This window comes from Puma concolor, chromosome D4 (genome assembly GCF_028749965.1).
Source record: "Puma concolor isolate L17-30 chromosome D4, mPumCon1.1.hap2, whole genome shotgun sequence".
NCBI lineage: Eukaryota > Metazoa > Chordata > Mammalia > Carnivora > Felidae > Puma > Puma concolor.
This window is the reverse complement of record NC_141679.1, coordinates 86,627,159-86,639,866: the sequence shown is the minus strand read 5'-3', so window position 1 is coordinate 86,639,866 and position 12,708 is coordinate 86,627,159. Positions and strand designations below refer to the sequence as shown.

Here is a 12,708-nt window from a genome sequence, read left to right as displayed (position 1 = left end):
GGTGGGGATGATGGAGATGATCGGGGTGATGGGGGTGATGGGGATGGTGGGGGTGATTGGGGATGGTGGGGGTGATAGAGATGATTGGGGTGATGGGGATGGTGGGGGTGATGGAGATGATCAGGGTGATGGGGATGGTGGGGGTGATGGGGATGGTGGGGATCATGGAAATGATTGGGGTGATGGGGATGGTGGGAGCGATGATCGGGGTGATGGGGACGGTGGGGGTGATTGGGGATGGTGGGGATGATGGAGATGATCGGGTGATGGGGGTGATGGGGATGGTGGGGGTGATGGAGATGATCGAGGTGATGGGATGGTGGGGGTGATGGAGATGATCAGGGTGATGAGGATGGTGGGGGTGATGATGGGAGTGATGGGGGTGATGGGGATGGTGGGGGTCATGGAGATGATGGGAGTGATGGGTGCTAGGCAATGTGCTAAGTGCTAAGCAGTATTTGTTCCTTATCTTGTCTAATCACACTGTGATTTTTCTGTCCTAACAATTAGGAACACTGTTAGGCAGCACTCTTCTTCTCCCCACCTTATAGATGAGGAATCTGAGGCTTGGAGAGATGGAGTAACTTGCCCAAGGTCACAGCACTAGGAAGAGGGAGAGCAGGTAGCGCTATTGAGGTAGAAGCAACCAGGGTCCCACTTGGGGCAACAGCATCATGAGAATTCAGATTAGCCAAGGCAGGTCTGAAAGGCCTCTCCTCCGCAATAGTTTTCTAGGTACACATTAGGTGGTATCGTGGGGATTAAATGTCCCAAAGCTGGTTTAGGACGTTGGGGAACAGGAGAAGTCCTGGATCACAATTACACTGGGGCCTCAGTAATCTTGTCTTAGCAGAAGTAGGCTTCTCCGCCCATTCTTCTGTCCCAAGCGCGCAGAGCCCCTTGAGGCAGGCATCTGCCTACGGAAGGGCCCAGGAGATGCTGTTCATCAACAGCGTCCACCCGCACCAGCAAACCCTTAATGGGAAGCCATCCCCTTAGGCCAGAGCTCGATCCCAACCTCTTGCTGAGGATCCACCCTCATCTGCAGAGAGGAAGCCGCCAGTCTGCGTTCTGCTGGGCCCTAGGACATCCCTTCTAGCCGTACTTGCTAAAGGCCTTTTACTGCCTATGAGTCACTCACTCACTCACTCACTCTTCTCTGGGCAATGTCCCTGATCTGGGTGGGTCCCTAGGAGCCATATCCATACTGCATGTTTATCTACTCGTACTGAGTGGATAAAACAACACTTGACCCAAGCCAGGCCAATCAGATTTTCTCTCAGGACAACTCAGAACCAGATTTGAGACACAGAAAGTCAGGCTCTGTGGCTGGATGAAGGCATAACGTGTAAACCTGGGAGCTGTGAGGTGTCCGTCTTCCCCTCTGTGAGCTGAGAAGTCTAGAAATCGGTCTGCGGGGAGAGAGGGGACTGTGGCAGATGTGCACGGAGATGGACTGATACGAGACGGAGAGTCCTCCCATTTTCTAGGACCTGAGTCTGAGGGGTTGTAGGTACCGGGCAGAGAGGTCGTGGGCTGAAAGTTCTCAGCTATCTGGGAAGCCACAGCAGCTAGTGGGCACGGCCTGGCCCTCATCTGCCAGGGCCCCAGGACGAGGTCAAGCAAAAGGCCCAGGGACCACTGCCAGCTGTTCTCTCTCCAAGGGGTCTGAGCTCCTGGGTGCAGCCTCATTTTCCAGACTTCAGTGTCTGCTGCTGAAAGTGAGGCAAGAGATGTCATCTTTGGGGGGAAACTGAAATCAGAAGCTTGGGACATTGTCCCACTGGGTTGCCCCAGGAGGCAGAGCGGCGGAATGGGGGTACAGAACAAGACGGACGGGGGCTGGGGGAAGCAGACCACGGGGTGGGTGGGTGAGGGACACGGGCCTGGAGGATTCCTGGGCCTCAGCCACGGAGGTGAGAGGAAGCGGTGAGGCCCTCTGTGAAAGTCACCCTGTGAACAGCCACTCTCATGTTGCACTTCAGTTAAAGGCACCCCTCACCTCCAGGACTGCCTCCCTGTCTCAAAATGCTGCAGTTTGGGGCTCAAGAGGCACCTCTGTACTTTGGCAAAATCTGCCAGAGCCCTTTGATCTTCTCAGGAGGGGAATGGGGTGTCTTTAAAAACTGGTTTGGGGGTGGCAGACTTAGGAATCTGCTGCCATGACCCTACTTTCCTGGGGTCTCCCTAAGGATGCTGGAAGATTCCACCAGCTAAAAAGAACAAGTAAACCTCACGCAGGGAAAAACTGCATCACCTAACCTCTTCGACACCCTGGAGCACTTGCGGGGCCAACCGTCTGCAGCGCCCTCTTAAAGGGGTCCTCCCCACAGTTCAGTGTCACCCTGGAGGCCAACCAGGGCCGGTGGACACTCATCTTCATTGCAGTTCATCCATCCCATGATGGCTGAACCGCCATTTGGGGACTCTCCTCTTCACCCCATCCAGTCTTAGACCCCCGGATCACTGGCTCGCTGGCAAGAGGGACAGACTGAAGGAAACTCATAAAAGCATCCAAGTAAGTTCCCAAACATAGCAACTCCACCTGTGTGCTAAGTATTTCCTGTGAGTATCCTCGCTGTAGAGCTGAGGCTCCTCAGGCCCAGAGGTTGAGAGCCATGCCCAAGGTCACTGAGAGCAAGCAGTCCTGATCTCAGGCCCCTCCCGGCGCTGCTGGCAGTGTCTGGAAGCCAGATCATGATCTTTCAATGCAGAGGTACGCTAAGAACTTCAGAGACCAGGATGCATCATGGAGCCCACCTCTCCCGCAGTGACTCTTAAGAGACATACCAAGCGTCCCTGGGCCACCTCCTTTCTCATCCTGGCACGAGTCAGGCCTCGCAGCCTCCTCCGATCCCACCACCCCTCTCGAGGGCCCACTGTGGTCCTCTTCACCAAAGTTCTGGGGCTTCTGCTTAACCATCGCCTCTACCGGAAACCACCCCTGACCCCGCAGTCTGCCTTGGGTCACCCTGCTGGACTCTAAGCTCTGACTAGCTCCCCTCTATCCATCACCTTCCTGGGAAGGAGAAACAGCTCTGCCCCCGAGAGGCTGTCACACTCTCCTCTTATGACCCCCAAGGACCCCTCTGCCTCCTCGTCTTTCCACCCCCTGTGGCAAGAGGGACACACTGAGTGAAACTCATAAAAGCATCAAAGTACGGCAACTCAAACTCAAAAAACATCTGGCCCGCCTCTCACACGAGAGCACCCTTTCCACACACTGCCAATGTGGGACTAGAGAAGACAGATGGCCGAGGGGTTCGCGATGACTTTGTGCCATACTTTTCACATGTTACGTCTTCAAAACCAATCAGTAGATGTTTCTGATTGTATCTTTTTTTTTTTTTTTAAGTTAAATGTTAGTTTTTTTCAGGGTGTAAAAAAGGCATGTACCCACTGTGGCAGATCTGGAGAGGGAAAAAATGAAGGAAAGATATTCATTCGATGACCCTAGGACTCAGAGAGAACCAAGATGAGGGACATTACGTGTTTTTGTACGTACACATAACCTCTATCACCCATTTTGTTCCTCTTTTAAAAAACTTCATCTAAAATTGTCAACTCTTAGGCTCATATTCTTATTCTTACTTTACTGCCAAATCAGGCATAAAAAGAAGCACCTCTTAGTTCTTACTGCTGGGCCTGACGAAAATATTCCCTACCCTTTTGAATTTCTGAGAGGCCTGGGGTTTGCTCAAAGCTAGCCTAGGGCTAGTCCATAGTCCCTACTTTCCAGTTAATTATGTACATGTTGAAAATGCCTTTTTGGGGCCACCTGCCTTCTTTCCTTGGGAAAGCAAAGTGTGATCTGGGGCCCTCCTTCCATTTTTGTCCTCAGCCCAGGACATTGAGGCCAGAAAACTGCAGGTTGGGACAGGAGGTAGAGTCTTAAGAGAAGAGGGGGCCCATCCTCACTCCCCTCTGCAGGGACTCCGGCCTCTGGTTGTTCCGGGCCCCCCAAATAGGGGAGGGTCTTTAGAACAGCCAAACTAGCCCCTCTCTGGTCTGGCCACCTCACGGCTGGTCTGTTCCCACCCCTCCTCGGCCCCCAGGCCCTGTGACCTTGCGAAGGCAGATGCAGGGACAGCAGGATGGGAGCAGCAGCGGGAAGTCCCCTTCACCCCCTCTGCCCTGGCTCCACAGTCCTAGCAAGAACAGGGTCATCGGGGGCGCCATCCCTCCGCCTGGCCCACCCCCACAGAGAGCAGTGCACAGGGTCCCCAGGACTCTTGCGGGCTCCACCATGGATGCTCTTCAATGCTGGCCGCTTGAGGATAGCGCTGGGTGCTGCCTGGGCTCTGGCTGCCACTCGAGGACGGCCTCTGGGCCACCAGGCTGAAATGTCCACGTGTGTGATCTCAGGGAAGGCAAAGTTGCAAGACAAGGCCAAACGAACCCACGCTCGGTCAGGCAACAGGAACCCTGCTGGCTGCCTGTCCACGGTGGCATAAAGGGTGCTTAAAATGTGCCTCTAAACCAATTGAGGGGTGTGTGCTGGTGGTGAGGGGCCGCTGGCCTGGGACCTCCCTGTCCTTCATGCTGGTGTTTGGCTCCACTTCTCTTCCTGGCCTGGGTCAAGCTTGCCACCAGGGCCAGGGGCCTGGTGGACAAAGCAGGTGAAAGTTGTGGCCGCTGAGCTTCAGGGCTGAGGGGCAAAGTACTGCCCCTGCCCCGGCCTGGCCTCTGGGGACTGGAGAAGCCAGGCGCCCTTCCTCTCTCACACCCCATTCCTCTGCGCGGGGCCAGCCCTCTCCTGCACCATTGGCTGTGGTTCCGAGGTGGATTCGGCCCACGTGAGTGCAAAGATGTAGAGGAGGCTGTGTCCTTACAACACCTGCCAGGACTGGTGGGGTCTCCGAGAAGGGGAGCTCCACTTAGCCGAAAAGTGTTCTGGAGGTTCTTTTAGGGAAGACACCGGCCTCTGGGCCCAGGCAGCGTGGCCCCGGCTTCCAGGGAAAGAGAGAATCTGCTCACCTTTGTAGAGCTGGAGCAAAGTGGCCTGGGGGTGAAGGGAGGACCCAGTGGGGCTGAGCACGGTGTGGGTGAAGGTTAGGAAGAAGGGAGGCCCGGTGGCAAAGTGAACTGTGGCCACTGAACTGTGTGGAAAAGAGTGGCGTTTGATGAAGATTTTCAAAGAGCGTGAGACAGACTCTCCCCTCCAGCTCTGCCATCCGGGTCTTCACCAAAGTCTAAAATGCTCGCGTGCATTTGAGGGAGCGGATTCTTTCCGGTGGACGTGGAAAGAGGCTAGTGCAGGATGGAAAAGCAGACTGGAGGCCAGGCCACAGGAGGTGGAGGCCAGGGCGCAGCGTGGGTCTCACGCTGGAGGGCTCATCCCAGCCCCACAGGCACCTTCCAAAGCAAGTGGTCTCCTGTCTCCTTCATCGGGCTAGGATCCCAGAGCTGGGTCCCCAGAGAATGAGAAACAGGACGTTCTCCCTGCGGGCTCCCAGGCCTGGGCATCTGCCTGGTTGAGCCAGCTGGGAGACCGGCGCTTGCTGGAGGTCCTGCCCCCAAAGCACCTACTACGAACATTATGATGGATGGGAAATAGAATGCCAAATTCTAAGTGAAAGAGAAAAAAGAGAAATGCTGCGCCTTACAGGGTTCGCTACTGATTAAGTACAGCATCCTCTCCCGGGGCAGGAATTCTCTCACTGTCTTCCCTCCTGGTGGCTCCAGTCTGGGTCATGGGTGCTCCTTAGGATCCACACCTGCTGCCCTCAGTGACTAGCAGGGTGCCTGGCAGGATGCAGTGGCTTAATAAACAGCTACTCAATGAATGAATAAGTGAGTGAATGAGGGAACGAACGAACCAGTGAATAAGTTCAAGTCTGGATGATATTCAGGATCCTGGCACCATGACTGCATTCCCCACTCGGTGTCCCCTCACTGGCCTGTGGCCAGGGGACACTGGCTTGCCTGTAAGCCCCCTTCCTCAGGGTCTCCCTAGGAGTCCCCTGACTGATGTTGACAAAAGCCAAAATTTTGCTCATCAGATGTGGAGTCTGCCCTAGACCCTGTCTGGTTCTCATCTCCACTGCAGGGCCGGCCTCAGGGTGAGGGCAGCGGGGACCATTCGCCCGAGCGACCCAAGCAAGAACAGAGCAAACATCCCTCCAGAGGTCCCACAGCAAGGGCAGAGGGGGCAGGTTCCGAGGGCTGGTGGCCTTCCGTCCAGGGTTTCCCAAGGACAGATGGACTGACCAACCGACTGACTGACGTGGGGCCAGTCCCTGTAGCTGTCACAGTGGCCCTCTGGACCAGGCCGGGAGCATAGCAGTGAAGAGGTGGGCTCGGCGGTCAGGAGGATGCGGACCTGGGCCGGCTCTGCCCTACCAGAGGAGCGGGAAGCAGGACAAGTCACTTCACCTCCCTGAGCCTTGCTGGCCACAGGTGTAAAATGGGGACACTACGGATAACCACCGTGCAGAAATGCTTGAGGATTCGGTGGGGCCGAGACAGCGTCTGACCCACAGGGAATGCTCAACGGAAGTCACTCCTGGCTTATCACTTACGTCTCTCTGCCCTGTGAGGACTCGCTGGGTGGGTTCACCTCCTCCTCTCTGGCCATTTTATGATTGTGGGGTCCGGTGAGACAGGAGGCGTCAGCACCCCCCGGAGGAATGAGGAGTGAGGAGCGTGTGAGGTGTGTGTGTGTGTGTGTGTGTGTGTGAGCTGTGTGTGACCGTACACGTGTACATATACCCACACATGCGAGAGCACATGTATGGATGCACGTGTGTGCGCACGCATGTGGGAGACTGTGTGTATAAGTGTGGGCGTGTGTGTGTCCCTCTGTGCGCACGGGCCCCCGCACGCTGGTGGAGGGGCTACTGTGAAGGACGGTGTGGACCTGCCTCTCTGTAGCATTCGGTGTCAGTGGATTTCTCCCTGCCATCCCCTCAGACCTCCAGTCACCACGACGCCCCTCACTTCCGGGGGAGCCGCCGCCGTGGGAGCTCCCCACTCAGGATCTCTGTCTTCCCGGGGCCACCCTGGTGCCCGGCAGAGAAAGCATCAGCGTGTGGGGTGAGTGGCTTCCCGAGCAGGAGGCCCCACTCCTGGGGCAGAAGGGCTCACCACAGGGAGCCAAACCCGGGGCTGGGATCCACTGGCTGTCACCAGTGCCCAGCGGGGCGGGTGTCAGCCCAAAGCCGAGGCCTTGCGGGTGTAACACTCTCAGACCCCACCAGGCGGAGCCACGGGCCCATCTCCACACCAGGCCCATCTCAGGAGTCTGGTTTTAAGAACCCACATTTCAGACCAAATCTGCTCGCAGGTTCTCCCCTGCAGCTCGGCCTGAGGAAGAGCTACTGGCCTCAGGCGCCTGGGCTAGCTCTGGACCGGAAGATGAGTGGGGCTGCTCAGAGCATGGGGCCGGGACCCCCGCCCCCTGCCCATCCTGCTCTTCTACCTCCCACGCCGAGGGGGCCTGCCCCTGGGCCCCGAGCTGACCCAAGGAGCAGCCAGTGAGGGGCGGAGGGGGTGGGGGCTGGTCCCTGCCCGGAGCCCTGAGCGCCGCCCTGGGAGGGAGGCCGAGCTGAGGCCACACTCACCTTTCCAGCCCTGAAGACATCTCTTCACTAAACTCTGAGCTCTCACTACTGCCTGGAAAAGGAACACAGATCAATGAGCGTGGCGGCCTCGCGGAAGAGCGGCCAACCCCGGAGGAGTCTGTTCTCCTGGGTCAGCAGGCCCAGGCCCCCTGAGCTCCACAGAAGTGCCAGACGAACAGCTTTCTGACCCTGTGGGCCTCCGTATGACTTGGGGCTTTGCTGCTATTTCTGACTCCCTCTCCTGGGAGCGTCAAAGAACCAGCCCCTCCCGCCGTTCCCGGTAGGCCCTCCACTCCCTTCCCTCTGCCCCGCTGAAGGCGGCAGCTACCTGCCCACCGGCCCCCCAGGCTCTGTCTCCCTCGGCCTCTGTGTTGGCCTGGCCTGGCCCCATCACCGCCTCCCTCCTGGCCCAAGTGACACCAGTGCTAGAACAAGCCTCACCTAGTGAGGACAGGGGCCAAATGAGCACCTCCTTCCTCCCAAATGGTCACAGAGAAGCTGCCTGGCGTTAGACAGAAGCCTCCAGGGAGCGCCCCTTCACCTCCTGGCCAGCATACACCAGAGACGGGCTCCACCTCCCCCAGGCTGCTCCTCTGGGGTGGACCGGGACACCGGCTCTCCAAGGCCCGGCTCCAGCCACAAGGACACCTGTCACTGCACACCGCCGAATGCCTCTGTGAGCTCTCTCAGGACCCGGAGGTGCCTCGGCTCAGCTCTCTGCCTGGGCTGCCTGCTGGCACTAAGGCGGGCCAGCCGGAGAGGAGGAGGGAGGAGGTCTCGGGCCCCTTGGGAGTCACCGGGTGGAAAGGTCTCCAGACAGGGCACATGCGCACATCGCAGTTCACTCCCGGGGCTTTCGGCTCCAGACAGAAAGATATCTGAGTTTCCCAAGAAGAGGGGCTGAGGACCAACCGCCTGGTGATCTGCCTGGATACCGGACAGCACTGTGCCTGAGTCCCTTTTCTGTCTCAGGAATAGCAAGGCCTGGGGGTTACAGGCACAGCTCAGAAAGTTTTCCTGGATGGAAAACTCAGCTGCCCAGCTGAATGCTCTGGGTCTGGCACTTCCCAAAATGGTTCCTCAGAACTTCACCCCCATCCTGTTCCAAGACGTTCCGAGGAAAGGGTTCCATGACCAGGCTGTGGGGACCTGCAGACTCTACTGCCTTTCTGGAGAGATCCATAATGCTCATCAGCATACTCTAGTCTCTCAGAACGGATCTGCTTACCTGGTGCAGCCCAGCCTTTCCTGAACATACTGACTCCAGAATTCTCCCCAATACACTGACACCTACAAACCACAGCCTGCACTGTCCTAAGCTGTTGTAAAGCCCTGACTGGGTCCAATTAGGATAACTTCCCACCAGGTGAGAAGGCAGGTGCCGACTTTGCTCGTCACAGCCCTTCCGGGGGGTGGGAGATGACTGCCCCTGTAGGGACACTGCCTCAGAGACTGGGACGTGTGACAGGTGATTCCCGCCCTTCCCCTTCCTCCCCCTTCCTCCCCCTTCCTCCCAGTGCTCATGGGCCCCCCACCCTGCAGACCACACCGGATCAAACCCCCAGCCCGGCAACTAAGCCACCCCCAGCCCTGGGAGGACTCCCAGACAGACACGCAGACACACAGACTACGGAAGCACAGGCACACTGAAAGGACACAGCCAGTGACAGTACTTGTCTGATGGTAGTAATGACAGGTGACCTGGGCACCGCAGGGTGACAGGCCTGTGACCAGAGCTCAACAGTGTCCTCGGCTCTGCCTCCAACCTCTCTCCACCCCAGCCTCGGCAGTTCTCTGTTCCTTCCGCTGACATAAGTACCATTTTTGGCTGAAGCTCAGACATGCAATTTTATCCCCGAAGATCAATTTTTCATCCTCCCTAACTCTGGCTTCTCAGTGTGAAGACAAGTACACGAGTGAGAGAACCCGGTGGCCCACCCAGCTGCTGTCCCCGGCAGCTCCCCCCGCTTGGCTCTGCACGCTGGGCCTTGTGGCTCCCCCAGGACAGAAGCCCCGCTGGGGCCGCGGCCAGGCTCTCACAGTGGCCAACCAATGACAGCGGGTCTCAGGTGTGCGTCCGGCTTCCTTCCACCTGCCTGCCGCGCTCAGGGCTACCGGCAGGACGAGGACAAACCCAGGTCACTTTGTGAAGCCCTGGAGATGGGGAAGCAAAGCCCTCCTGGCTCTGGCGACTCCTGTAGGGGAGCCCTTTCTGCAGAGGGTGAGGGGCCACCGGGCGCTGCACAGTGACAGAGACAGACACGGAGCACACACCGCACTGTCGTGTGCAGGCCGGAGACGCTTACCTAGGGAGAGTCCATTGGTGACGGCAGAGGAGGAGGTGAGGGCGAGGCCCCTGCGGGGGCTGCGAGACTCTAGGACACTGTCGTCCAGCAGGTGTCTCGCTTTCTCCGATGGGAATGTCGCACTTTTACTCTCAACTACACTCAACTGACACATCATACTGGAAAACGGAAAGGAAGAAAGAAGGCAGAGCTCCTTATCTGTGGAGTCACAGTGAGTATACCTGCCCTGGGGTCCTGAGCAGATGGTGCAGCCGGAGGAAAAAGGCAGCCACCCAGAACCACGGTGCAAGTCCAGGCTCGGCCCTATCTCATGGCGTGACCTTGGGCAAGTCACATCCTTTCTCTGAGCCTCAGTTTCTCCATCTGTCAAATGGGGACTATGGATACTTGCCCTGCCTGTTTCTCAGGACGATTGTAAGGCTCATGTGAGTGGATCGTGCTTGTGAACCATGGCGCCACACAAGTGAAGGGGCAGAGTGGCCCTGTGGGCAGCATGCCTGGTTCTGGAGTCACACGTCTGGTCCAAATCCTTGTTCCAACCTTACTCACCATTGCAAGGTGCTTCACCCCATTGAACCTCATAGGACTCATCTTACAATGTATATGATACAGCCCCTACCTCGGAGGCCTGTAGGGGCTCAGTGACATAATGCTTGGCAGGCATGTAGCAGAGTATCTAACACGGAGCAAGCACTAAACCCTCAGACAGCAACCCTTTTCCCCTCCAGCCTATGAGTGACTCCAGGGCCAGCCTGAGCTGGCCGAGGCTCGTGTTTTGGTGGTGGAAGAAAGGAAGGAAGGGAGGGATGGAGGGAGGAAAGAACTGAGGGAGGAGGGATCCAACTGGTTCAAGGGCCTGTGCCCAATACCCTGGGGACATGGGCATGGCTGCCCCCAGCCACACTGAGGTCCATACATGTCCCCAAGCTGTCAGTCCCACAGGGCTGGGTGAACCAGTGGCAGGTTCACTGCTCTGCAGGCTTTCTGAAGCAATGGGCAAGCAGAGACTCTGAGCCCCAACGCAGGCAGATGCCTTGAGACACTGAGTGATGCTCTGGATGACAGTCACGGTCTCCACTGGGCTCTGGAGCTTTCCGCAAGGGAGGCACTAACTGAGCTTGGCAAACTTTCTGGAATCCAACCATTGCTGCCCTGCACTTCCCTGTATGCCTCCTCCATTGGCTCCTGAGCCAGTGATACCGGTCACCAGGACACAGGCCGTGCTGCCGCAGCCGGGACCGCTCCCCCGCCCCTCCCCGGCTCTCCCCGAGCCTGTGCCAGCCTGAGGAGAGGCCGTCAGCCAGGGATACCAAGAGCACGCATCAGATGGACAAGGCGGCTCCCAGTAGCCAAGCAGTCCCAGCAGCCCTGGAGCCCACGGTGGGGGGGGGGGGGGGCTCGCTCAGTCACCCACTTGTTTCCCAGGCTGTGGCTCTTCCGGTGTCTCGGGACAGGGGGTGTGGGGAGGCTGCCAGCAACAGACGCGTCGGGACAGGTGGGCCGCCGGCTGAACCTCGCGGAACTGGAGCCAGTGGAGGGGCCTGTGAACAGGAGAGAGAGAGAGTGATGGGGGTGGGGGTGAAGCTGGCCTGGGGAAGCCCAGAGGAGGTGGCTCCGGGAGGGGTCAGGTACCTGGCCTGGCTGCTGTAGTGGGGCCAGGTTCACACAGGCCTGGTGGCTTTCTACTCGGGAGACAATGAGCCCTCACTGGCAGTATAGCGAGCCTCTGAACCGACTGTTAAAGTGCCCAGCGTCCTGCTCTGCATGGTGCCCCCTGACCAGGCAGTGCCACCGGCTAACACGGGGGAGGGAGAATGTGCGGATGGAGATGGGGTGGATGTGGGGACAGGCAGCCTGGCCTGGTTTCCCCGTGGCAACACTTATCCAGGGCCACCCAGTTGGGCGACAGAATTGGGACTTCACGGCCCATCTTCTGAGTCCAAGTCCAGTGACCTGGCCCTGTGTCCTTCTCTGCCTGTTCACTCAACCAAAAATGGAAGGAGGGCTTCTCAGAGGAGGCGGGGGATTTACCGAGGTAGGGCAGGGCTAGGGAGGCAGGGGTTGAGACCCCAGGCCTATCAGTTACTGCCTGGTGACCTTGGACAGGTTACTTAACTTGTTCCCTGAGCCTCGGGTTCCTCATCTGAAAAGTGGGAGTAACTTAACTCACCTTGCAGGTGGCTGGGAGGTCATAAGGTCATGTACCTAGAATTTCACAGGTGGCACTTCTACTTGTTTCATTCTGACAACTGTTACCATGTCCTTCTCAGCCCTATGCACGGGGTCACTGGAAGGTCATGAGAGCCGGGGGCCAGGGCCACCAACCACACTGAGTGCCGGATGCGGAGACTGAGGCAGAATCCTTCATGTCCGTGGCTAGATTTTGAGGGCCGTGGCCCCGACCACTATTGTACTTTCATTTCTGTGGCTTGGGAAGAGACAACTTTAAGAGAGGTGACCGCAGGTGCTAGCCTAGCCACAGCTGCCTGGGACAAACACTGGACATAGGAACCAGGGCTTCCACAAAGGAGCTCGACCATATCAAACGCACACGTGGAGACACTTTTCTGGAGAGCCTGTGAGGCCCGAGGTCCACCCAAGGCTTCAGATCTTCCACCCCAAGACGCCATAGGTGCACAAGGGACCGAAGGGTTCCCTGGTTCTCCAGCATGCTTGGATCATCCTCATAAAGTCCAAACTAATGAGCCCTGTTCCCAGCCTGTCACCACAGGAAGTCTAGGTCCCTTCCGGCCCTCCGGAAGGTTCATGAGGCGGGAACTCACATCACCCGGAGCGCGGGCTTCCGGCTCCCAGCTGTTGGGTTCTCACCCCTGCCTCCC

The 12,708-nt window shown here is 57.8% G+C and overlaps 1 protein-coding gene across 16 annotated transcripts in view; it reads right to left on the bottom strand.

Moving 5' to 3' along the window:
• Window positions 1-12,708, bottom strand: part of RALGPS1 (Ral GEF with PH domain and SH3 binding motif 1) — a 313,342-nt gene that overhangs the window by 14,266 nt on the left and 286,368 nt on the right. For 12 of the 16 annotated variants that reach the window (XM_086684052.1, XM_086684056.1, XM_086684055.1 and 9 more), the window contains 3 exons: window positions 11,283-11,409; window positions 9,869-10,026; window positions 7,563-7,614 (listed from right to left, as the gene is read on the bottom strand). In XM_086684052.1, coding sequence (XP_086540178.1) covers window positions 7,563-7,614; window positions 9,869-10,026; window positions 11,283-11,409 — 337 coding nt within the window. The remainder of the gene's footprint in view (window positions 1-7,562; window positions 7,615-9,868; window positions 10,027-11,282; window positions 11,410-12,708) is intronic. The other 4 variants (XM_025914914.2, XM_086684057.1, XM_086684058.1 and 1 more) reach the window with 1 other exon arrangement.